The sequence below is a fragment of the Hoplias malabaricus genome, chromosome 16, assembly GCF_029633855.1.
Source record: "Hoplias malabaricus isolate fHopMal1 chromosome 16, fHopMal1.hap1, whole genome shotgun sequence".
In the NCBI taxonomy this organism is placed as follows: domain Eukaryota; kingdom Metazoa; phylum Chordata; class Actinopteri; order Characiformes; family Erythrinidae; genus Hoplias; species Hoplias malabaricus.
In genome coordinates this window covers 9,871,130-9,898,115 of record NC_089815.1, presented here as the reverse complement: position 1 = coordinate 9,898,115, position 26,986 = coordinate 9,871,130, and the positions used below count along the sequence as shown (strand labels likewise).

At 43.0% G+C, this 26,986-nt stretch overlaps 1 protein-coding gene across 1 annotated transcript in view; it reads right to left on the bottom strand.

Moving 5' to 3' along the window:
* Nucleotides 1-26,986, bottom strand: part of sox6 (SRY-box transcription factor 6) — a 150,574-nt gene that overhangs the window by 55,912 nt on the left and 67,676 nt on the right. Inside the window, exons 7-8 of the mRNA XM_066647123.1 lie at nt 14,320-14,409; nt 1,663-1,835 (exon numbers count right to left, since the gene is read on the bottom strand). Of these exons, the coding sequence (XP_066503220.1) occupies nt 1,663-1,835; nt 14,320-14,409 (263 nt within the window). The remainder of the gene's footprint in view (nt 1-1,662; nt 1,836-14,319; nt 14,410-26,986) is intronic.

Sequence of the window (26,986 nt, the reverse complement as noted above, 5' to 3'; positions counted from 1 at the left end):
TTATATACAATTTTAACTCTTTAGTGTCCTGCTCTGGTCAGTTTAATGTGATTTGCTAGTTAAAGGAGCAGCAGCAAAATATCTGCTGTCTGGAAGTATTTTTGGAAAGATTTATAAATAATATTCCGTCTCATTATCAGTAGATTATATAACACTTCAACTTAAAAATCACATTCTGCTTGTTACACAGAACCAAATAAGAACCAAAAAAAAAAAAAAAAGGTTAAATGCCTAAGGAGAATTATAATGATCCCTAACTTGAAGAGATTTTTAATTTGTGTAAAAAAACGTAGACTTGATAAAGGTCTCATAGTAAGGTGTGAAGAACCAGGCACAATTTACCCTGCTGTAGTAGGCTGGCAGCGTGCTTGATTGGTGTGTTTATGCAATAAAGGAGTGGTTGGCTCAGCCCTGTGGATGGGAGGGGCCTGTCAGGGCACCCACTCCCCATTTCTCTCTCTCTCTCTCTCTCTCTCTCTCTCTCTCTCTCTCTCTCTCGTCCCCCCTCTAAATTCCCTGTGAGCCTCTGCGCCTCAGTGAGCCTGACAGCCTAGTTTTAAGTGTCATTTAATTTTCATTTTCAAATATAATTACAAAGTGTTCACTGTAAGATATCACTCGTCTGCAAATGTGTCAGGATTAATTTGTGCCGGCTCCTTCACGAGTGTCAACAGTTAATTACTGTGTCGTGTCTGAATGGCTAAATGACATTCTAACTTCGGGCGGGTAGCCTCCTCCTTCCCTCCTTAATCCCCCCCCCCACCTCCCTCGCCCCCCAACCCCTTTCTCTTTCTCTCCCTAGTCGTCTCCTATCCCTACACCCCACCCCCCTTTTCTTTCGCCATTAAGAAAAAGGAAACGTCCTGTTATACTAGCTGACACAACAGTAAATACATTCCTAATATACTGAAATCATATAAGCATACCATCATATAAGCACACAATCAATTCCTATAAACCTCTGGCACAAGCTAAATCTTTAGACATTAACAGAGCTCATACTGCAAAACGAGGCCATCCATCCAAGATGCAGGCAGATGATTTGACATTAAGATATGCCTATTAATCTGCATAATGTATTGAATAGCGTTCTGCGGGTTAATAATAATAATAATAATAACTCCAAAAAAAAAAAAAAAGGATGAATCTCTTTCCCTTGATGCTCCCTGTCATTAAAGCAGTTCATGAGCTGTGTTAATCTGCTGATTTCTCCAATATGCCTCATTTGCCTGATTTGTGCCTCTGATTTCATGCTAAAATTGATCTAATAGGGATGCCTTACTGCTTCCACGTTTTATGAAACATGCAGCCTAAATTACACATTCTTCACCATCACCCGTCTCTCTTTTCTGGTTCAGCTGAAGCGAGGTGAAGGCCACACGTAAGGTCATCTATATGTAGTATTATGACAGAACGATACAATATTAAATTGAGCTGCTCCTTTTCAAAAGCAAGTAATTAAATTTTTACCCTCAATATTTTCAAGTGAGTCTCGGGCTGAATAAGAAGAGCAGGTTACAGTAAACTGGTGATGCGTGGCAAATAACGTTGTGAAAAGATATGGAATTAAAGGACAGAAAAGGGCACAGTGTATGGAACATATAGCCCAGAACGCAGAGCACTCGGGTTTATGAAAGTTCTGTCACAAGAAAGAAAGCTCACTTGTTCTTGCTGCTGCCGAGCCAGCTCCATTTGCTGCCGCTGTTTCTCCATCTGTGAGGCGGCCAGCTTCTTCTGCTCATCGTGGGCGGCGAGGAGCTGCTCCCTCAGGCTGATCAGCTGGGTTATCATAGTGGAAAGCTGCCTCTCCTTCTCAGCCAGACTCTCTGGAGTACCTGTGGTTGACAGAGGGATACATCACTCAGGGTCAGTTTTCAGTCGTCACACTCATAAAAACGTGTACCGTATACATTTGATGCGACTATATGAGATTGGCCTCGACCTCATATACTCTTTTACTAATGTGAGTGAAGGGGGTCTGGGAGGGTGGAGGACATTTATATCTCAAGTTCTTTCTGAGTATCATGCGCTTAGGAACAGGCCAGCAAACAAAGCATTGGAAAACAAGCCTTGCCAAATGATCCGTGAGGCTGTGGCTTCCTGCTGCTATAAAAAGAATCCTCAAGGCCTTGCGCTCCCACTCCTTGCCACCTACTCGAGGAGCTCCTGGGAGCAGCATGTTAACGGCAGGAGAACGACCACAGGGGCCAGTGAATGCTGACCACTCCAAGCTCTCAGACTTTGCGAGCATAGAGAGAATGGATGAAACTCTAGCCCCCTTGGAGCTGGGAGAGGGGATTACAGAAGCTGAGTCTTGTGGCGTGAGTGGAAAAGGCTTCACTCGGGTTCAAGCTTCTTGACGACAGTAAATGTAGGGACGGCATTGCTGGTGATGGTGCAAGACGGGTGAAGGTGGCGGATTAGTGACAGACAATGCGGGGCAACTGTGTGTAGGTGCGTGCGTGTGTGTGTGTGTTTGTGAAAAGGTGCTGCCAGGGCAATATAATGACTGCTCTCAATTCTCATTAAATGCGCAGCAGACACAAACACCTCTGTTGGGTTGAACCTCTCCCTAATAGGGTCACTGTCACCTCTACATTGTCTCATTAATTCTCTCTCTCTCTCTCTCTCTCTCTCTCTCTCACACACACACACACACACACACACACACCAAACATCAAATAGACCCTAAGCATATAATCACAGGAAACAATAACATGTAAAATGTATGTGTGTGTGTGTATGTGGGTGTGTGTATGTGTGTGTGTGTGTGTGTGCGCATGAGTATGACTGTAGAAGCTTTTTCCCCAGTGCCGCTCTCTTTCTGCATCTGAAAGCTGAGGCAGACTTGCTGTACCTCTGCCTAATCAATGCTAAGTGATCCATTCATTGACTTACACAGGGGCCATAATTGCCCGTGAGAGGCTGGACAGTAACTCACTTTCTACTGGGGAGCTCTCACTCTCTTTCCCTTGTGCATTTTTCCTCTTCTGGGTGACATGCTGCTGTTTGCGCACATTCAAAAAGAAAGAGGAAGATAAAGAAGGACATAAGAGGGAGAGAGAGAGAGAGAGAGAAACGGAGGAATGATGGGGTGGCTTTGGTACCATACAGTACAGCTGGCTCGCAGCCAAGCCTGTGTTAAATTCTTTCCTGGGTGTCTTCCGGTATTCTGCTGGCCACATCTGTCTTGAATTTCTCCCGGGGGCTCCCTGGGGCCCCCTCCAGTTCAACTATTTTAATTTGACTAAACACCTGATTTATTTTATCTCTCCGATGAGGACGGCCGTTTGTCTTAATAGGGCCTGTCAACCTCCAGCCCCCATTCAGAGTCGTTCACTGGCGGGGACTCGGAGCCAGCGCTGCAATGAAGGAGAGAGAAGAAGCAATTCTCCATTTATCCTCACTCCAAAAAAGGAAAAAAAAAGTCCCCTAAAAAGCACCCATTCACAGCGGCTGCATGTGGTTTCGACGGGTGTGAATCGACTTCTTATTCAGCCGACTACACTTGTCGTGAATGGCTTATCTGTAAAATTGATACATTCGGCCACCGATTTTATTAACCTTTGGCTCGAGGAGTGAAGGGCCACATTTAGCTGCGTGCCTCTGTCGGGGATGGCTACTGACACCCCCCCCACACACACACACACCCCCCAGACCCTCCCCAGCACACACACTCACGCTTCATCGGATACATCCACAGAGAATGGACGGAGGACGGGAGTAAGTGAGCTGTTCCATGTCAGAGCACGACCCTACACCCTGCTTCTCCTCTCACCCCGCTTCCTCCACCTCAGCCGTTTCTCAAAGGCCCTGCATGGTGCTGCTTGCTTGGAAGGGGGCAAACATCTGGACTCAGCACTGACCACTCAGGAGCCCTCTTAACTCAGCTCTTACTCAATCAAGAGCCACCCTCCCATCAGTGCTTTCTGGCTATGGCCGCATACTGTTCATGGCAGAACATCACTGAAAAATCTTCACTAAACCGGCTTTGGAATAATGAAAAGAAATCCTCGTCCTTTGTTCTAGATGTAATTTAATGCAATAAAAGAGTCCCAAGAGTTTCGGAAAGTATCAGTTCCCTAACTGATACTGTGGATTTCAGAACTAGTTACTAGTCACAACGGATACAATTGTAATGTACTTTATTCATATGGAGTATATTTAAACAGGTGAATATAGTGGATCATTGTCCCTCAAAAATAATACATTTCAGGTTCAACAGCTGAATAAACCTGCAGTTTAAGGGGTTAAGTGTACCTTTTATCTGTAATTTGACAATAATTTTGCCTGACTGACCCCTTTGTGGATATGTATTTGCCTGGGGGGTGTGTACACACATGTCTGCATGCATGTATGGCTAAGTGCACACGTGTTACAATACAAGTGTATTGTTCAGAGGCTAGAGAAAGAGAGGGAGAGTCAGAAGAGAGAGGGAGAGGTGGGCTCAGATGGGTCTGGCGTAGGGGCCATTTGTGGGGAGTGCTTCTTTGCCCAAACACTAGGAGAATACTAACAGAGCCTCCATTGTTTCTCTCTCTGGCTCAATTGTACAGAGCTGAGGCCCCCACCACCACCACCACCACCACTACCCCTTGCTTCTGTATTACCAAAATGGCAACTGTCACCCCAACCCATCCCAATCTTTCCAGTTTGCTTTCTTGTCTATTCTCATACTTTTGAGCCTATGATGTTATTAAAGTTCCTTGTTTTGGGAAGACACTGCCAGAAGCACACAGATGAACTGAAACACAAACACAGTGGAAGTGACTATAAAGCAAATCTCGTCATAAAGCAAATCCCCTGCACAAACCCACAGCCTGCACTTGGAGTCTCCCCTTTAATAATTTAGCACCCCACACCATATGTTTTTTGTTGCCTTGCATTCGGGTGTTAAGAATCCTTTTCTTCCTGCGCTGAATTATGGATCACTTTTAAAATGCCAATAAAAGTTTTATGGGACAGGACAGCATGGGGAGGACACGGTCTGGGTCAGTCTGTGGACTGCTGACAAAAAGGCCGGCGGTGCATATTGCATGGCTCTTAACAGCAGTGGGTCTGGACTTTCTTGTAAAGGTGTCTCCTCCTATCATCGTTGCTGAAGGAGACGGTCAGGATGCGTCCTCGGTTAAATACAGTGTGTAGGTAGAACTCCAGTAATGGCTTGTGGCAGGTTTAAGGGGAAGTCGAGCTGACTAACACGCACATGCTCAGGAGGGTGGAACAAAACAACACAGATATGAACTACCGTATGGCTTCTTCTAGAAAAGTGGCCAGCACCATATTATTTTGTTCTTTATCTTGCAGGAAAAATGTGTTTTATATTTATTCATTGATATTTATTCATTTTATAAATATGGACACTTCTTGCATAGCCAATACACGGACCAGCATGTGGATTGGGAGGAAACCCACGCAGACACAGGGAGAACACCACACACCACTCTCAAACAGTGTCCCAAGGCTGGGTTTCAACCATATAACTACAGGACCCTGGAGCAATGTATCAATGACATGACCTGTTCTGCTATTATGTTGCCCTTATTTTTACCCTAGAATTACAGCTCAGATGTTACACTGACCTGCAATAGTGAGAATAAAGCCTCTGTTTTTGCTACTTCAACTCAGCACTACTGAAACTGCACTATGTACCTTTTGGTGGAGGGTAGGCTAACAACCCCACTCCAACTAAGCATTGTGTGCTACAGTGGTTCTTTTGTGGGATCAGACTAGACAGACTAGCCTTTACTCCTCTCATGCATCATTGAGCCTTGGGCACCCCTGAACAACCCTCAAGCTCTGACCAAAATATGACCATCACAATCTGGCCCAATCTTGTCAAAGTCACTCAGATCCTCGCACATTATTCCTGCGTACATTTGTTTTTTTTTATTAAACTTGCGATTGATCAAAGTATATAAAAAAGGTCAGTGTAAAATATCAGTGCAAGTAAAGAGCTTCTGACGCTCTAAGAGTTAATATTCAAAGTCATTCATATTTATATCATATAACACTCGTTTCAGGAGGTTCTATAACTACTGAAGTTACTGTGGGGATTTCTTCAGATGCTGTGACTTTTGTCCCTATCCTCATCCTCCTGTGAAGAAAAAAGGCCCGGCATGCTTGGCTGGGATGGTTACCTAATACTTCATCCCTGCCTTCTGCCTTCAGTGTCCCGGCCCAGAGTAAGAGACGTCTCCATGCAATGAATGACAGAGACCAGAAACAACCAGGACCACAGAGAGTGAATAAGTGAAAGGGTGGGGTGGGGAGGGTGGGGGTGCAGGAGGGGGCCCAAAGGATAAAAGACACTTTGTAGGGGTGCGATTTGTTCTGTCCAACATCCATTCTTCCAAACCCAGCACCCCAAGAACCCCTCCTGCACCCTTCTAATCAAGCAGACCCTAATTTGAGTTCCAAGTCCTCCAGCAGGGAAAGAGAAGGCAGCTTGTAACTTTGAAGGGTCCCGAGTGAATGAGAGAGATAAAAGCTTCAGGCACACAGCAAGAAAGAAAGAATAAGGGGAGAGAAGAAAAAAAAAGAAGAGAGAGAAAAGGGGCGAAGAAGGAGAAGAATCACAAGGCTCCCTATTCTTTTTCCAGCCTTTGGTTAGGACAGCTGAGCCATTATGACTAAATGTGAATGACTTTTTTTCCCCCCTTAAATGTCCAAACACTGGAATTTCTTTGTCTCTCCATCAGTTGGCTATTGTGGATGCTCCCATATGCTGCGAGCCCGTCCTAAGTAAATTAGGAGGCCTGTAAAAGCGGCAATTGTGCCGGGGCCGGGTCTGGAAACAGACTGCACATAGCTGGCATGCCTGACATGGCTGGAGGCTCAGAGCCACATGAGAAAAAAGGTGTAACAAGCCCTGCTACGCAAAACATACTAATGGTTTTCATCCCGGCAAAATGCACACACTCTTGCATGCTTACATACGGATACATAGGGAAAGTTCTCTTGATCATACTATTAAAAAGGTAGCTCTATTCCACAAGCAAAAACAAAATAAATAAATATGTTAAAAAGTATTATTAAAAAAATAATCATTTTTATACCCAACTTAATAAAAGATAAAACAAAAAAACATGTTACTTTGTAAACATGTTACTTTGAAATGGCAAATCAGTGCCAAAAGACAGCCAAGGAAAACTGCTCACTGAAATCTGAAACCTAAACAGTTATCAAAATTGGATAGGGCTTTAAAAGTCTAAAGAGAAAAAAAAAAGTCTGAGGGGAAAAAAGTTATGTATTACCCCTGTCAGTGAGCACTTAGAAACACACGCGCACACTCAGGCTGTTGAATAGTCATTGCCGTTTTGAGTGATATGGCACTAAAAGTGCTTCCTTCGCCCCTGAATTGAGACAATACGAGCAACAGCTGTTTTACCTGGCTGCATGCCCCCACGCAATGATATAAACCCTGCTAATCCTGCCAATAAAACTTCATTAACAAGCGCAAGCAAGGACGTGCTAGCACATGCCGGCATATGGCCCACTCAAGTCATCATTTCAGAAAAACCTTTCAGGACCACACCAACATTTAACGGCTTTGTCCATGCTTGACATTTCTGTCTGTTTTATTATTAATTATTTAATTATTTCATTTATTTATTTATATTTGTTTGTTTATTTTTAACTAGCCACAACAAGACAGTGTAGGCTGAGCACTTAAGCGCAATTAGCTGTGTTTGCCAATGTTAATGAGGCTGTGTGCTAGCATGGTTGGCTAAGTGTATGAGTGTCCTTGTGTACGTGTTTGTGAGTTGGAGTGTGAGAAGGGCTGGAATACTATGAGACATGCACTTAAAAAATATCCACAGAAATGGTACTGCACATGTACTTTTCCTTAAATCTTGTTTTTTTTTTCTTCACATTATTACATTTAATAACATTAATAACATGAATCCCATTAACATATTCCCTGTATCAAAATGTTGGGGTCAACTATATCTTTAGAGTCAAGAAAGGAACAGTCTAGAGTCTAGACAAAGTGTAAAATACAGTTCTTCCCAAAAATAATGCTCTGGGCTCAGCAATTATTTGCCAAAAATTATTACAACACTAAATTTGGTGTCGTGTGAGCGTCTAGAAACTGTTGTGAGTGAGAATAATTAACACCACATTACATTAGGCTTTTGTGAGCACTACAGATTGAAGCATTAAACCCACACTGACATCCCCTAACCGAAACCAAAAGTCAACAAAGCTGCTTTTTAACTAAAGGCGACTTTATGTTTCCGACACACAATAGCTGCTGATGACCGACTGACAGCAGCACACACACAAAGGTAATTATGCCGATGCTGGAGCCCATCTACCTCTCAGAACACAGCTTTAATAACCTCCCACTCTGACCTCCTCAATACCCACTATCGCTGACTTAGAATGTTTCTGAACCCCACTGATGAGATAAATCCATTTTTGTCAATGCCATGGCTGGTAGTCAGACACAGTCTGGATGGAGAGGCCTTGAACAGAGCACGTGGGCAACTTTTAAAATCGCTAAACCGACTCTTATGGGAATGCCTTGACCCCTTCCTTCTTTTATCAGAGAGAAAGTAAGAGGCCCTGGCTGGAGACAACAAGCACCACTGGCCAGTATTCAAGGCCTTGCTTGTCTTGTAAAACCTTCTGGACAGGGATTGGAAGAATCAGTCACCCGATTAGAAATAGATGTAGAAATTTTCTACTAATTTAATAGTTACTATCTGAAACCTTCTTTCATTCTTTCACTTTGAAGCATTTCTGTTGGTTAATTCCTCATGAAAACATTAAGCAGTGTAAAGTGCAGCTGTTTTCTAAAAATAATTTGAGTGGGGGTTGGGGGGGTTGGGGGGTGGTTGGTGGCAGGTGGGTGGTTTCATGCGAAAGTGACAATATATCTGAAAAGAATATCAATGTCCAAAAGTTGGCAAGAAGTTATTCTTGAACAGGATCTCTTTCATGCCTCTGGCCCTTCAGCATGAGCAGAATCTGGAGGCCATGCCAGTACTGCTGTAGCCGGAAATCCAGCATGATATGCCCTAAAGTACTCTGCTTTGGCCCTGCCAGAGTTCAACCGCCACTACACGAGTGTAACTTTAGCACTTTGCATGGGAACACATTGGGTTAAAACGAACATTTGTTCAGGGATCGACTCGTACAAAGATACGCTTCTAATGTGCGGATGATTAAGCTATTGAGTTTCACCACCTCAGAGAAATAAGAGACCGGGCAGACACTGTATATGGAACGAGCACGTGGCATTTTGAATGTGCTTAATAAATGAAAATATTTGCCTAGTAAGAACACTTAAGCATGTGTGCTGTGGTCCAGTGTCCACTGGAGTGATTTTCCTCTTACCAAAAAAATGTGTGTGTGTGTGTGTGTGCCCGCGCACATGCCAGGCTTCACTCATGTCATAAAGACCAAAATCTGTTTCAGCCCTAATTTTAGCGACTTGTCTTCGTTGCGCTGACCACAAGCTGGTCACATTACATTTTAAAATGAAGACATGTTCTTAGGTTAAGTTATGATAAGTCAAACCAGAAAAGGTAACATAATGTCCCCACAATGCATGGAAACACACTGTGTGTGTGTGTGTGTGTGTTTATGTGTGTGTGTGGGTGGGTGGGTGTGTACGGCTGCCACTGAGGCTGTCTCCCCCTCACCACACTCCTGTTTGCCAGAGCTTTCAGTAACACCATGTGAGAGGAGCAGCAGAGGCAGAAAACAAGGTGTGCCTTTCTGCTGTCCCAACGCCACAAGCTAAATTCCTCAATTCATTAGGAGAGCAATGGAGCACAGCTCGCTCGGCATTCATCTCACAAATGTGGCCCAAAGAATAATAATTTACTGTAGCTCATATTTCACTTGAGTACATAAGGGCAAACAGTTTGCCTATTGAGGCATTAGAGGGGAGAAAAATGCAAAGCGTGGCACTTCTGAATTGGGGAAATGGAGGAATATTTCAGAGTGGCTGATGGGTGGGTGGAGGTGGTTGCTTCTCTCTCTCTCTCTTTTTCTGTATATATATATATATATATTACTCTTGCCTATATAAATCAATCAGAATTATAATTGATGATGAAAATCTGATAATAACAATTATCTAATAAGGATCAAATGTGTTCACAGATACTTTATTAAGGTCCACAGGAATAAAGACCAACGGTACATTTAATAATCATGTTTTCAAGCAAATCCAGCCGCCTGAACAATCCTGGCTCTGTTTGCTCACAGTGTGCCCTCTGTCCAGACCTGAGCAGCCAGGTACGAGCAAAATCCAAATCGGATTCCGCTGCAGTGTGTTCTCCCTCTCTCCCTACCCTTACTCTACCCCTTAAAAAGCTTCTACTTATCTACCAGCCACAGAGTGTCTGTGGAGATCCCTCCGCTGTTGTGCAAATGTAGTTTGAAAATCGATGAGGAAATTTGCGAAACGCCCCACTTCTTGCATCGTGTGAGGAGCATCACTACTTCAACTGTGTCTAATCACAGAAGCCCATTCTAAAGCATTTTCTTGAAATCTTTCAGAGCATGAATGCATTCTGTGTTAAAGCCACAGAAGTATTTCATGTAAATACGGATTCTTTATAAAACACAGTGTGCTCAAGAAAGTCAGGAGCTTAGATCTGACGACGTGAAAGAGATTATAACAGAGATCTCACTTTCATAACGTTTTTGTTAAATATTAAACCCATTTCCAGAAAAGTATAATGGACAAATAATGCAAAGAAATTATTCCCAGTGTTTTCAATGTCTAACTTGACTGTGTTCGATGAATATAAACCAATTTATACTGTGAAACAAATGTTGGTACACAATAAAAATGAAACGTTTGTATACATTTACACTATAAGTATGTAAAATAAAATGCTAAAAAAGATGCTGCGGTCAAGACGACATGTTTTCTCAGGAACTCTTACAACAGTGCGGCTTCATGGTCTTGCAAAAAACAGAATTTCGTTTGTCTTTGAAAACTGTGTTAAATAACATGAGTTAACAAATTACAGATCTGAGGTTACATTGCATTTTTAGGTTTTATATTTTTCTGAAGATGGGAATGGGAATTTCCACAAAGTCCTTTCTGTTTTGTTCTTCAGAGCTGAGAAAGTGGAAGGATAATTATGCTGAGAAATGAAGAATCTAATTAAAAATTATAATCTTTACTACATGATCTGATTTATACTTTACTGACCAAAGCTAAGCTTTACTGACCAGCAGCCCAGTTGCTACCCTTTTATGTAAATTCAATTAGACTCTTACTGACAACGATATTTTGATCATCTGGGTAAAGACAGCATCTACATGATACAGTAGTGTACAGGACAGTACCCCTCATCCCCTCCTCCGTGCTGCTCTCAGAGTGTGCCGACAGGCCGTGTTGGGCTGCGCTGTGGCTTGGCCTCTCTCCAGACAGCCTGACTCTCTGCTCTGTGGTTTTGTTCAGCAGATCTCGACTGCACTCCTCACCGTTCCTCTTGACTGACAGCAAAGCTCAGGTATGAAAACAAACACGTCGCTCAGGCAGCGGCCCGCGGGAAAGCGATCCTTGGCCTGCTCTTTTTGCGCCTTTGTTCTATCCCTATCCCTAAACTCTAGATGTAACACTAGAAAAGCAACTTTAGAGGCAGAACCGCTAAAGGCTGAAACATATTTATATATTTTTATATTTGGAAATCACAATTTTAATTTTTTTTTAAAATAATGACCTACATTATTCATTGTTGTTTTAACAAGTTTTAATTGTGGAAATCTCAGAATATAAATCTCATTAATTGGTAGTTTGTCACAATTCACAGTCAAAATACCTTTATGTGCTGTTTTTCTCATTTAAATGAATAAATAAATGCTAGAGCAATTTCATACAGCAACTGCAAATCTGGTCAGAGGAATTACAGTTAGATATTATCCCCAATCTGGACCTTCTTCTGAACTATAATGTTAAATTTCAATAAGCCTTGGGAATCATGACAACTGAGAAGAAACACAGCCTCATTAAACACATGCCGTGTGTATAACTTCTGAACCTTTCAATGGGACCAGATGTAAACACCGAAAATCAAGCTGCTGTCAAAATTTTGCTTACTTGTTTGAGAGAACACACTGAGAGCGAGCGCAGACTTGCTCTGGGTTTAAGTGTATACAGCATGACTAGCTTTTCTACAGGTCCTCTCTCTTAATCAACCCGAGGCATTGTTTCTTTGTTCCGGAAGTGTTTCTTGAACCGCCTTTCACCAATAAGACATTATCTCACATGGAAGCAACAGGAAGTATCATCCTTGTGCCTCAGCAGGTGATAAAAATATATATAAATATCACCACATGGGAAGCAATTAAGCCACATCTCCACAGAGCTTGAGCTTAACAGCTCTCTCTAAACGTGGAACTGTCTTTCTAAAGGCAAGAGAAAAATTCATGTGTCGCTCATTTCTCTTTAAAGCATCAAAAGCGAGTTCTTTTTTTTTTCTTTTCTGACGCAAAGACAATCGGATGAACAATAAGCTGCGTGCAGAATGCGCAGTTCCATTGGCAGAGGGCCCAATACGTACAGTCAGTAGGAGAAATAGCAAGGCCAGTCAGGCAGCCACGGCTTTTCATCCTCATGTCATCCTTTATCTGCCACTCGCTCCCATTCATGTGAACCTACAGGCGTGCATGGCCTTTGTATTGATTTTTTAACCCGACAATTAACGTGGTCTCTGATTTATCATTGCACTTTAGATCTTAATCATACGGTGCATGCGCGTGTATCTGTGTGATGGTCGATGTGTGTGTGTGTGTGTGTTTTTCTCTTTTCCAGCTTGGTGCCTTTGTTTGTGTTTTAATTAACCAGACCTTGTGTGTCTCCAACCCTGAGCTTCCTTTTTAATTGCCCATACTTACATCGGCCGACTTCAAACGCGCCAGAGAGACATTTTGTAAGGGGGAGCACAAAGCAGGCCTTTGAAATGTCTACAGTCATATGAAATGGCACGCTAATTAGAAACCTTAGGCTGCCGGTATGATATGAAAAGTAGTTCTGTCTGTTTTTTCCCCTGGTGTCGGCTTGAGGCTCGGTGGGGAAGAGCAGACTGGAGGCCACTGAGGAGGAAGCATTGTCGACACCTTCTCTACCTGCTCCTACCTCCGAAGCGTGACCTCACCCTTCGCCCATTTATCAAATGTAAAAATGCCCTGTAATTTAAAAATATCTGCTTTCAAAAGGCTAAATCATCCCCCCACCATTTTCTCCACTGCACTTTGATCTACAGTGGCACATAACGGGGGCAGGTACAATGAATCTTCTGCGATGTGATTTACATGAGCAGAGTTCATTAAGGTTATTGCCAATGAATAAACTTATTAGAATGTATGACTGTTTTTTTTCCAACTCTCTCTTCCCCTTATAGGACAAAGAGTAAATCTAATCCGATACACCAAGGACGAATGTTATTTATAATTCTGTATAACATTTGAGCTACAGGGGAACCACTAAGCTGGACGAACAAAAAAAACAATAAAACTCTTCCATAAAATGTATTGGCTCTCCTATCAGATTCCTGCTATTTACTGGACCTAAATACCCACTTGATTAAAACTGGCATTACGTATTGATGCCTTACCATGCTGTAACTAAGTGGATCTATTTGACACCTATATCTCCTTCATGTGAGGAAAAAAAAAAAACAAGAATATATGAAACAGACTTTATTAAAAATGTTATTAAAACATGATTGAAGTGGCAGAGGCATGTGATGTGAATGTGTGACAAATGGCCAGAGGTGGTGGTATAAGGGTGCGGGTGAGTAAAAGGTGTTGGCGGCAAAACAAGCATCAGAGTGAGAGAGAACGCAATGGGAGATAGTGAGTAGGGAGGGAGGAGAGTGGAGCCAGCGCTGGAGAAAACTCTGCTGTTATCACAGGGCTGGTACTGCGCCTGCTACTGCTACATAAACACACGCCTGTAACAGTCAGTGCTAAGACCTGCGTCCAGGAAAAAAAAATAAATAAAAATGTATGATGTTTAAAAAAAAGAGAAAAGGTAAGTACAGTGTCCTTTCTTCTGATTATTTCAAGCCCACTTTACTCTAAAGCTGTGTCTGAATATGAGAACGAGTGAAAAAATACAACACCCATAATGCATTTACACAAATGCTTATTACAGCCCTGAATAAAAAGTAGCTGACATTAAGACTTTAAAAAGGAACATAGCAGTTAGACCCGACTACATTTAGTGCCATGTGCCAGTAGAAGGGGCTGCCTCTTTAATCATTTCAGACAAAAACTGAGACTTTCTCACTGGAAACACATTTTTCTTCCATTCCAAACGCATGCACACACAAAAGCACGCACCTTTTATTTCTCCCAAAAGCTCGCTTGTGTTCAGTCTCTCCATCTTCTCTTTCCAGTCTTTAGAAAGGAGTTTTTCCATACAGGAGGATTCTGAAAGAGAGCAGACATTATATGAGTTTGGCACCAAATGACAACACAATAACAGTGATGCAGTAAAAACAAAGAGAGGTCCATTATTCACAGCGAGTCCATTATTTACACTGTAGAAAGTGTGGAGCAATGAATGTGTGGAAGAGTGTGCAAAATGAATAGCAAAAAATGAGAAATCTTACAGCAGCATTTTTTATGTAATAGGAAAATTATATATATACACTACAGCAGGTAGTGTCGCAGTCACACAGCTCCAGGGACCTGGAGGTTGTGAGTTCAAGTCCTGCTCCGGGCTGCTCTGTGAGGGGTTTGGTGTGTTCTCCCTGTGTTTGAGTGGGTTTCCTCCGGGTGCTCCGGTTCCTTCCCACGGTCCAAAAACACATGTTGGTCGCTGGGTTGGTGACTCAAAAAGTCTCCATAGGTGTGAGTGTGTGAGTAAATGTGTGTGTGTGTGTGTGTGTGTCACCCTGTGAAGGACTCCCCCCCCCACACAAATGTGTGTTCCTGCCTTGCGCCCAATGATTCCGGGTAGGCTCTGGACCCACCCTGAACTAGATAAGCAGTTACAGATAATGAACGAATAATATGAATATATATAATATGAATAATATGAATGAATGAATAATATCTTCAAAAAGAAGCATTATATCTTCAATGAACTACATAAGCACTAGGATGCAGAATTATCTTTCATTATTACACACTAATGAAATCAAGAAACACAAGCTCAAGTGGCTTGCACTGCATCAGGAGCTCCTTTTAAAATGGACGTTAAATCCAATGCTGTTATTCGGAGGCTGAGCCATAAAACCTTGAAGAACAACTGTTTGTGTTTGCTGATCAAGAGAGAGGAAAAACTATTGAATGGATGTTCACTTACTGAAAAGTAAAGCAGGCTTACTGAGAGGGAAAAAATTAAACTTGCAAAGAAGGAAATGCTAGAGGTAGCTGGATATGAAAAGCAGCAATACAAAAGAAACAGAACAAGAATCAACAGTGCTATAGAATAAAGTGTGGCAGTATGCAGCATTCTGTGCAGCTTGCTAGGTCTAACAGCTACAATGAGGGAGTGTGGTGCAGTGGTACATTGAAACTACATCAGAGAAGCGTTCCTAAAGGTCAGAACGTGTGTATCGGAATTTCCTATAGAACAAACGCAGCAGGGTTGGTAATTGAATTAAGCGTCCTAACATAATGCTCAATATACTATAATGGCCTAATAAAAAGCTTGATATAGATCTTTTCTCAGCACCAAGGTGAATCTCTCTCTCTCTCTCTCTCTCTCTCTCTGTAACTCCAGCACAAATGAATAAGCAGAAGAGAAGATCGATGGGCGAGCTCAGTGTTTCTTTTTTATTACAAGTAGAAGAGACATGAATATACTTGTATGTTCAATACCTTGGCTTACGTAAGCTTAACTTATGAAAGGTTACACTCACAATGCCCACAAATAAAAACAGGACCTCAGAACAAACAAGTAAACACATACACAGATACACACACAAACACACACACACACACACAGGATGGAGCTCTCGTCTGGATTTAATGAGGGCCGTGGCTGCTGGATCTCTGGAGGTCACTCCAGGCTGGGGATAATGCCGATAAGGTCCAGGCTCTCCAAAGAGACATTAAAGGGGAAGGTAGAGGAGGTGGTGGATGGGGCCAGCAATGATGAAAACAATTAACATTTGTCCGTCAGACAATGAATCAGGGGAAGGAATGGCTGGAATCCGTCGAGCCGTGGTCCGGGGTCGTTGATAAAGAACACACTGCTCACCAGCCAGAGCCTTGCAGCCCGGGTCAGGCTGTTCCCATCACACACACACACACACACACACACACACACACTCTCTCTCTCTCTCTCTCTCTCTCTCTCTCTCTTCCCATCACACAGTCTCACCAAACGTTCACATGTATGACAATTACACATGCACCCATAACAAAGCATTGTGACCAAAAGTTAGACTTATCAAAGGTGTGTTGAATCGTAGAAAAGCCAAGTCAAATAAAGACTCCAGTTAAAGTAAGAAAGTAAGAAAAGCCAAGCAAAAAATCGAACTTAATCAGCAAATTACTTCCTTTTATAATTTGAAAATACAGGAAACTACAGAAAAACATTTTGATTTACTACAAACATCTAAAGCCCAAATTATACTTCTGCATCTACAGCGTAGCCAAAGATGCACCTCTCCAGAACTGTAACTACGCATCGTGTCGACGGAAACCACAACGACTGTGATTGGTCAGAAGTTGGATGGACATTGTTTATGCAGAACTGAAGTACAGAAACATGAACTCCTCTTCTTCACACCAGCACATTGTGTACTACAAAGTGTAGAGGAAGATGTTTGAGCTTCCCTAGTGGTGTGGCGATGTAATTGCAGAGAGACGCAGACTCCAACGCAGAAGTATGAACGCTCACAACAGCGTAGGGTTATGGCGTAGTCTACGAATTAGTCTCTGTGTCGAACACAGTTTAAATTGGCCTTAATTCTTGCTTCTTATTATCTCTCCCAAATCTGTGTAATTGTGGATAGTTTGCTGTTCCTAATACATTTTTCTTCCCAGGTTTGAGGATCTAATTCTTCCTAAATGTCTGAGCACAATAAATGTACGGTGTCTTTGAACTACAGAGAACGTTTGACCTGCATACAGTGTTAACACCTGGTCAAATTAAATTAAAGACATAAATTGAGGCCTGTGCAAAGGATATGCCATGTTATTGTTTTGAAAACCCGTGCACTAAAAGTAGCAGATGTTGCAACCTGCAATATATCTTTTATTATTTTATTTTTTGGTATATCTCAAATCTGAGAAACTCATTTGAAAGGAGGATCATAGAAGGCCAACTTTTCCCAAGTATCTAGAACTTCTGTCCAAAACGCATCCACACTTGTCAAGAGTCCCCGATCTCCACATAAGCCACAAGAAAAGACCCTCCCGAGTGTCACGCAGATGACATCATGGGGAAGAAGAATAGTATTTGTTCTGTGTGGAAGAGGCCAGAGGACAGAGGTCTGGAGCAGATATTTCTTGCCGCTGGCCCTCCGACACTGGGGGGTGAGGGGGAGCTGTGGTGACTCTCACAATGCCTCATTTGTGCCCAGTTTACTGTTCAACAAAAGCCCGCGATTCATGAGCGCAAAAAGCACTGGGATCGCCTTTGGAGGCTCCCTTACTGATCCTTTGTGTTTCTGGGTATTGTAGTCATATCATGAGGTACTCCAGGCCACATGACATTCCTGCTGAAACGGATCATCACGCTCATAGACGCAGGGTGACAGGAGTAAAATTTCACGTCATGGTCATTTCGCTCAGTTTCATTCAAAAGTGACTAGCATTATGTGTCTTTTATTGATTGTGAACAAAGGAAGAAAAGGATCCAAACGCTACCCGAATATGAACGAAATGACTCTTTGCTGCAGTTTATTGTGTAAAAACAATTAAGAAGAAAGGAAATTAAAAAAGGGATTTAAAATGACTTGATTTTTGTTTTTTTGTTGAGCACAAAAGTTTTACATCACCCTTGGATTCACAATACTTTCATTTTCAAATATTCCCTTAAGATCGTAAAGTACTATCATTTTTAAAGCTGTAAAAATATGTACATCACATAGAAAGTGTAAGAAAGGAGTGAAAAGTGGCCTCTGCAGTATGATCGTGCTGAGAGATGAAGAGGAAGAAACATCATTGTGTTGGATTCCCCACATCGTCCATTACAAGCCGGTCAACAGGACACCTCTCTTTTACGGTCATTCTTACATTACTTCTACTTTACTGACTTTTCCAATAAGAAACTCACAGTTTGTCTCTTTAGCCCCACTTGAGAGTGAAGTTTGTATGTTTGTGTGTGTGTGTGTGTGTGTGTGTGTGTGTCCTGGCAGCAGGATCACACAGCTCAGGGGTCTGTGATTCTGTTTCTCTTCCAGAAGGGCCCTCACCCTTGAGCGAAAGTGCTTCCTCTGTCAGACACAACCCCCATCAATACACAGCCTGAAACACACATTCAAACATACACACAAACCCACACACACACACAGACACACACACCCAAAAAAAAACAACAACATGCATTCTTTCCCCTCAGAAGAAAAAAATGGCACTTCCTTTTACGGTTGTGGTGGACTGTCCTGAGAGGGTCAAAAGCTTTATGGAAGATTTTACCATATTCTACCCCTCCTCCACACACACACACACACACACACACACACACTGCACAGATGCTGCTCCAGCACTTGATCATTAAGGAATGCACCAACTGTTGGAGATAATGCGGTGCCAGCTCCCATTCTGCTCCACTCTGCCTCCCTTGAGAGTGGCCGCTCCCTGCCCTCCTCCACACACACACACACACACACTACATCTGGAATGCGCCAGAACTGCCCTCTGCTGTTTTTTTGTTGTTTTTTGTTTTGTTTTTTTTACCTGAAAGAGGTGAGGAATGTCCAGACACTCTCTCTCTCTCTCTCTTACACACACACACGAGAGAGAGAGAGAGAGAGAGAGAGAGAGAGAGAGAGAGAGTTTGATATTGTACATTTTCAGGAAAAAAGCCCTTATTTAATACTGATATCTAGCTGTAATCCAGCCACTGCAGGATTTATTAACTTGCATTAGCAGCACTTGATTTAATTTAATACAATTATAAATTTGGCACATTCTCACACTTCAAACCACAATTGATTGTTTGTGTTTTAATGTAAATATATTCTGATATCATTGTTTTTTATTCCGAGGACTATTCTACGGTCAACACACATTTCAGTATTGTATGCGTATGCGATATTAAGGAACTTACTGAAAAGGAATGGCATTTCACTATTAACTGACACTGTGCTGTTTTAACCGTAACACACAGGGATCCTTACGGAAAACATGTGGTCCACCAGAGGGCCGTCTGGCTTCTTTCAAATCACCCTTATAAAGTCTAGAACACTTGTGAGGAATTCAGATTAATAATATAAAGGGGGAAAAAAAAAGAATTGTTCAACTTCCCAAGTTAGATTCCATCACTGCCAGAGCCAACAGAAACACTGCTTAATGTCTGGGCAACATTTACTGTCACATTAACATATTACAAATGCAATATGACTAAGGAAACAACATAGATCATTCGTTTTCAAAAAACAAACAGGACCTTGACAGAAATCATTCATCTCTTGACACTTTGCTCGTTCTAATGAGACGTTCAGCAGTTTCATTTTTCCTTAAACACAATTACATTCACATGTCAAAGCGCGAATAGTAAGGAGGCCTTTGACATTTGGAGATGGAAGAAACTACTGCAGAAATGTGAAAGGAGTCGTGTTCGGAAGGATGGAGCGAGGAGATAAAGAGAGAAAAAGGCCATAGGTTTTATTGTTGTTTCCCTGTGAGGGCCCACTGAAATCTCACCGTGTCCCCTTCCCTCCTCCTCGGAGATAAAGCGCAGCGTGGCTCAAGAGAGGAGGAGACCAATGCAGCCTGGGTGACTTTGGAATGAAAACAATAGGCCTTATCAGTCTCCTATTTACATTTCCCAAGTTGCCCCCCCCCCACACACACACACAACAACAGGCGGTTGAACATTGCCCATTTTGGCCCCGGAGGACCTGGAGTAGCTTCCTACAGCAAGGCCTAGCTCAGATATGGCCAGGGCGCTGGGGAGGAGAGCTTGTCAAGCACCCCGCTGATGTGGAGCCACACATGGGACGGGGGGGGGGGCAAAACTCTGGGCAAGGACTCTAAAAAACAAAAAAAGAAAGAGGGAGAAAGTCCTGTGCTCGTAGCCTCAGTAATGCCAGCGCCCTAGAGCCAGTCTGGCCGAGCATGTGTGAATAAATGCCCCTGGCGTCTGTGTAGCTCTCGCAGCACCCACGCTGCACTCTGGAGAGACTGGAGAGTGCCTCTCAAAACAAGAGGATTACAGGGCAGAACGCCCTTCTCTCTTTCCCCAAACGCAGCAGGGGCCAAGTACAGCAAGCATGCTACAATCCATTTTTTGCCCTGATAAAGCCAAAGCTTTCAAAATGCTATTATAGTCGCTGCTCCCATTGTTGAACTCTCAAAGTAGCGACTCCATAATCCCACTGGAGCACTGCAGTCGAGGAGCCACAAGCCAAAACCGCCGCACAGCGTATTTGCAACACCTAGGCAAATAATCCGCATCGCTCCTGTGTGGCTCTAACCGCTATCTGCAAACCAATCTCTGCTTAAGCCTGTTGCTGCAGATACCCTCTCATCTTTACAATGGTAGAACAACAAGAGCAGGTCTCCTAAAAAAAAAAAAAACACCTAGAGCAAAGATAGTGAAAGTAGATTGCAAACAGGGCCTTAAATACATAAAAAGAAAGAGTAATGGTACTCGTAAATCTCAACAAAGCAACATTTTAGGAGATCGTGTTTGGTGTAAACAGAGATCTCAACACCTGTTGGAACGCACAGCCAAAATGGCATGTTTAACACAAGCCACAACAGCGGAGCAGTCTAACCCATGTAAGTGATGACAATTTCACCCTCTGCTGCCAAACTTCAGCCATTTTTTTTAATGCAAAGTAGAAAAACAGCCATTCCAACATTCACCTTGAAGAGACGGACTGAACGGTGAAGTTTTCACTGTATGATCTACAATATGGTACACTGCTGTATGATAGTGATATTGATATAGTCTCAGAAAAAGCCTTTAACTTTAAAACAAATCAATTATTTATGAATTTATTCATATTTTATTTTTAAACTGTGAGTAAAGAAAGATAACTTCATGGGAGTTTCAACAGCCCAATTTTATTTTTTAATACTTTGCATGTTCACTTTTCTGCTTATTTCAAGTGGCCAATTTCTCTGGGCTCTGTATTTTCTTGATCTCAGTGTTGGAAAGTTCAATATTTTCACATATTATTCTTATTTCCTTAAGCAAAGGATTATTGTATATTTAATTTCCTCAGGAATATCACTTCGATGAAAGGTGGTCCTTGACTTTCTGCATGATCTGTTTAACTGTATTTAACTTTTAAACTCCTCTCTGTTACATGAAAGATGTTGTGGCTGTGTCACGGCCCTGAAAATGTGGCCTTCGACTGTCAAGTGTGTTTGTGTGTGTGTGTGTGTGTGTGCGAGCGTGAGAGCCTGTGTCCCTATGAGTCGTACCCCATGGCGCAGTGCCAACACATCTGCCAGCGCCCCCAGGCCTCACATGGCCATCGTAATCCCCACCACAGGAAACTGCTCTTCCTTCTCATCAATCCTTGCTCTCCAAGATAGATAGAGAGAGAGAACGAGAGAGAGAGAGAGAGAGAGAGAGAGAGAGAGAGAGAGAGAGAGAGAGACAGAATTAGAGGGAGAGAGAGTGAGACTTTTGTTTTTATCCCTCCCGCACATTCATTCATAATTAGCCTTTGTCCTCTATCTGTGGCCAAACTTTCTTAAACCGATCATTGTCCAGAGCTCTAGAGTTTTACCCACAGTTCCTCAGGCAAGATGGACATTTCCATGCTCTGAGGTTCCTCACTGAAACCCCTGGCCATACAGCTCTTAGACTAAAGAACCTGGTCTCCCTCTGTAATTCTGGACACTATATCAGCAGCCATCGTCTCAAGAGAAACATGCAATTACCAAATCAATGGTCAACTGACACTGACCGTATAAGTAATTTCTTTACCCACAGAGTCAGGCTTTTCTAAATAGCCTCACTAATAATGGGAAGAGCATGAGCAAGGAACCTTTTTCATTCAGCCCGGGAAAAAAATAAAAGTGAAAGGGAGAAAGAGAAAGGCGCAAGCAGCAGAGTCAGAAGTATTACGGCTCCACTTGAAGACGGCCTAGGTTGGAGGGCACACTCCTAACGAATGTGTCAGTTAGGTTAATAATTATCCTCTAAGCACTCTTGAATGCAACAATTCTAATAATCTAAGAGAAAATAAAAAAGGTTTGCAAAAGAAAGAGATGTAGTCAAGCAGCCAAGGTCAAGAGAATATTGAGAGTTGTGTTCCATTTATCGAGGAAAACAAGTTATTCCAGGCGTTCCTTCCATTCCGAAGTCCAGACTCGCGACTGCTCGGTGATGTGTGCGTGCTTTTTTTCTTTTGGTTAAACAATAGAAGATACAGTAGTAAATCAAACTCTAAAGAGCCTGCTTTCTCTTCTCGCCTTCCTCATCGCCTCATGAAAACAAACTAGAAACACAGACTAACAAAAAAAGAGAAAAACCTGGAGGCGCAGGGGGGGAATCTTCTGAATGTCTTAATCACAGAGCCACTAAAACAAGACTCCATCATCACACAAAATAAGAGCATAATAATTACAAGAGGCAGACAGGAAAGTGAAACGCCATAAGGAAACATGTTTTGTCACTCTCGTCGGCAGTCCTACAGACAACAGCTGTTGGCTGCGGCGGCATCGGCGAACGCTCCTGAAGTCTCCATAATCATGTCGTTATTGAAGGGAGGACAAAAAGGGCACTAATTGCAAGGGAGCAATCTAAACGTAATAGGTTACACACCCGGGCGCCGCCGCACAATGCTAAACACTAATACGGAGACACGGGTAGCAGAGAAAAGAAAGAGTGAGAGAGAGAGGGAAAGTAAGAATAAGAGGAAGAAAGAGAGGAAGAAAGAACGAAATAGAGAGAGAGGGAAAGAAAGCCGAGAGTGAGACGGAGCGTCAGGAAACAGAGATGGTGTACAACAGTGGCTTGTCGCTCATTTTCTGCCAATTACCCTCCCTCCCTGTCAACAGTTTTAATAACCTCTATCATTTCCACAAGACTTTTTTCTTTTTCTTTTTTTTTTGCCTCGGTTAAATAATTTCAGCTCTTTAATATGCAAATGCGCCTGTTGGCATGCATGGGTGAAGAGGCTTCGGCTTCTTGAGATGTGTCAGTATAGTGTGGAGCACCTGCACCTTGGGGAAGGCTTGATTTAATTGACACCTAATACTGTTCATTATTCCACTTAGTGAACACCTCTGTTAGTCACCTGTAGGTTGCGCCAGGCCCTGGCAGCCACTTCCACTTGTCAACAGCTTCTTTAAATAGATCAAGAGAGAACTATCCTTAACTATTCCTGTAAAAAAGAAAATAAAAGGGGCCCCGATTCTAAAACCATATTTTGTCATCATCATTAATTATTTTCAACCACGAGCACAAAAAAAGGCTCTAAAATCATGGCCGTCCCTCTGTTGCTAACTCTTCCTGACTCATAAACATGATTGTTAGCTAACCGCTGTTTCAACCCTGTGCATCTAACACTATATAATTCAAGACAAACCATTTCACTGTAATAACAGGTCGGGAGCTATAGTGTAATTCTAGCTCTTGGGTCAAGGTAGCGGGAACAAAGCTTCAAGTAGATTGCCATAAAAAGCTGGGTGGTAAAAGTAGCTTATAATAGGCCAGAGGCCTGACTGCAGTGTGTCATTGAAAACCTGCAGCATCCTGCTCTTCAGCTGCTGGAGCGAAGGTGTTAAGATCACTACACTGACCCTATCAGCTCAGCCGCGGCTAACGCCTGTGTGTACCCGACCTGACCTCGCTGAACGAGACACGTGTCCGTCAAGCGTATATGAATCAACTGCTCCCTGGTGGCTTCACCTCTTGAGCTGGTCGGTGCATGACCTCCTCGCCAATCCATTTTACTGCAGGGCCTGTCGCTAATCAGCCTTGAATTATTAAAGCAGGTGGCCGATGATGATCAATTCACGTTGGAAGGACTTGCGGCGCCACGGTGGTTCATCGAGAAATGAGAAATTCTTCTTGCGTGGCCCTGAGATGTTGTAGGCAACTTAACAAGGGTGGCCGAAGGTACAATGAAGGAAAAAGGAAAGAGAAAAACGATGAACAAGAGAGAGAATCTGAAAGAGAATGAAGGCAACAGGGTTTTTTGAGGAGATCCGATGCTGGCCACACAGGGTGCCAGAATGATCTTCTCTCCCCTCATATGGCAAGTGCTGTCTCCTGGTCTTCTCAGGAGAGGCAGTCTGGACACCTCATGTAAGAGCTCTTCATGGCAATATGAAAGAACTGCGCTGAATTATAAATAATGGTGAGGCCAGGGCCAGGCAGTAGAGCAGCTCCACGCTAAGGGCCGGCGTCTTCTGAAGGCAGCCGTCCAGATGAAGACGGACTGGAGATTAAAACCCCAAGCCCCGGGGCCTCCCCTCCCTTCACCGGGAGCAGGAAAAAGAGAGTAAATTAAAACAAAGTTGAAAGAGCAAGAAAGATCGCAAGGAGGAACTGTGACTGGAGGATCCTGGAAAGGGAGTGGAAAAAGGGAAAGTGTAGGGAGGGTGGATGTGGAGGGGGGGCAGGGGGTATGGGGGGGTGGTTGGGGGTTGAGTGGGGGGGGTGTGGGGGGGGGGGGATCCAATCAAAACTTAGCGCGCAGAGATGAGGAGCCAAGATAAACCCATACTCCGAGCCCCCAAAACTGCAATCTCCTCTTAAGCTGGAGAGTGGCAGCTGGCAGAACAGCTGGCGAATAGGATTAATGTCAGAAGAATAAAATAAAACTCAACATATGTCCGAGCCTGAGGTGTTGGGCCTGCGCGTGATTGTGCCCCGATGGACGCCATGTGTACAGATCGCCGGCTCTGCAGCTCTCCCCCTGCTCTGCAAGGTCACTTTTAAGAAAAAAAAAAGACTAAGACTATTTAATGCTTGGATAGAAAAAATAAACTTACTTCCTCTCTCTCTCCCTCTCTCTCTCTCTCTCTCTCTCTCTCTCTCCCTCTCCCTCTCCCTCTCTCTCCCGTCTGGTCCTCCTCAGCAGCCAGATGCAGCCCACGGAGACTGATCACAACACCCGCCCGTCCTGTTCGGGGGACGGCTCGTTAGGGCTCTTTCATAATGAGCTCAACCTTTCCCGAAATTGGGAAGAATTAAGACTGAGCAAGGGGAAAAAGAGGCAAACACGCATCTCGCTAATATTCTCATTGAGCACATTATCTCCTCCAAATGTGTTGTGATTTACAGGGACTAAAATAAATGTCTCCTTTCTTAGAACGTAAATAAATTAGGAGTAAAAATATACAAAGACGGAAAAGAAGCGTGATCTTATGAAAACTTTGCCGAGCGCTGATGAGAGGTTTCTCTGCTTGTGAAGATGAGCGTTAAGCAGGGATGTGTGGACTTAATTTTAATTTATAATTTCCATTTGATGTCGGTAATCATTAGGGCCCACACACTGTAATAAATTATAATAATTTCACACAAGAATTAAATTACTGGGTACCTTGCAGAGGAGCCATTTTTTTTCCTCGCCTACCCTGCAATCTAACTGTCAGACATAAACTCTTCTGCTAATCAATGCTCCAAAACATTCACATTTATTCATCTATGTTAAATTAATAGAAATGTGCGGATAATGTCGCTTACTGTGATCAGGGCTGCGTGGAGTGATTTACTAAATGAATGGGTGCCGAGGACAAAAGGAGACTGATAGGACCCACATGAATAGATTAAAATTTGCTGTGAAGCCAAGTGTCTGCAGTAGTCACTGAAAATTTATTTCATCTTACAGGGCTAGGCCAACTTGGACATGCTCGACTGCTTCTGTCTGAAGGATAGGCCACATTTAAGCGCTTCAAAAAGACGATCTGATACTGCAATTAAAGCGAGCCGTCACGGAACTGGAAATAGTGATTTGGGATTCACAAATGACACTGAAGATAATATATATATATATAATTAAAACACTAATTTTAAATACCACCTTCTTAAACACCTGAGAGAAAGTCCTCAATATGCAGCATAATCTTCACAAATAATACTTCTTCAGGCACACACCAAGCGTAGTTAACTCTGCTGCAGTTCATCTATTATTTTGCTAATATACAGCTCTGTATATGTGCTTGGTTGCACTTAAAAAGAGGGAAAAATTAAAACGAGAAATCTCCCCTCCTTTGTAAATTCATTTGACTAATTAAGGGGGCCTATTTGCTCTTGCTGCCTCTGACATTCTCTGTTTTTTATGAAGCAGCAATTAAAGATGTTTATGGTCCCGTGCAGCGAGCTCTGTTTACGGTTGTGTCAGAGTTCAGCACCACCACACACACGGCCCAAAGGTCACTATTTTTAGTAGCCGACTTCCATTCTCTCCCACACACGCAGCTATCATGCAGCTGTAAAGCTAACCCTCACATACATGTTCCCCCACTCTAATGCACTGTCTAAACAGTCAGAACCCGAGAGCACACTAAGCTGAGTGGAGATGTTGGTACAAATTTACAAAAAGCACCAACTGTTGTTGGTCATTCTCCGTTGTGGGTCATTACGTGGAGTTGGTTTAGATTCAAGTGAGAAAGCTGTTTTTCTCTCTCTCTCTCTCTCTTTATTTATTTATTTTTTGGGGATATTTGGGCTCGAAGGGAGGGCACATTTGGATGGCGCAGTAACCATAGTATTTGAAAAGGTTAAGAATTCCAATTTCTAGGAAGTCGCTCGCTGGTCGGCAGCTCAGACGCTCAATGCCCCTTTGTCTTGCCGTGCAGTTTGGCGACAATGGACGCCATATTCTCCTTTTAACCGACCCTTCCACTTTACTCCAGACTGCGGGGCCATACGCACTAAGGCATGCTGGGCAAGGACTGGAAACCCAGCAAA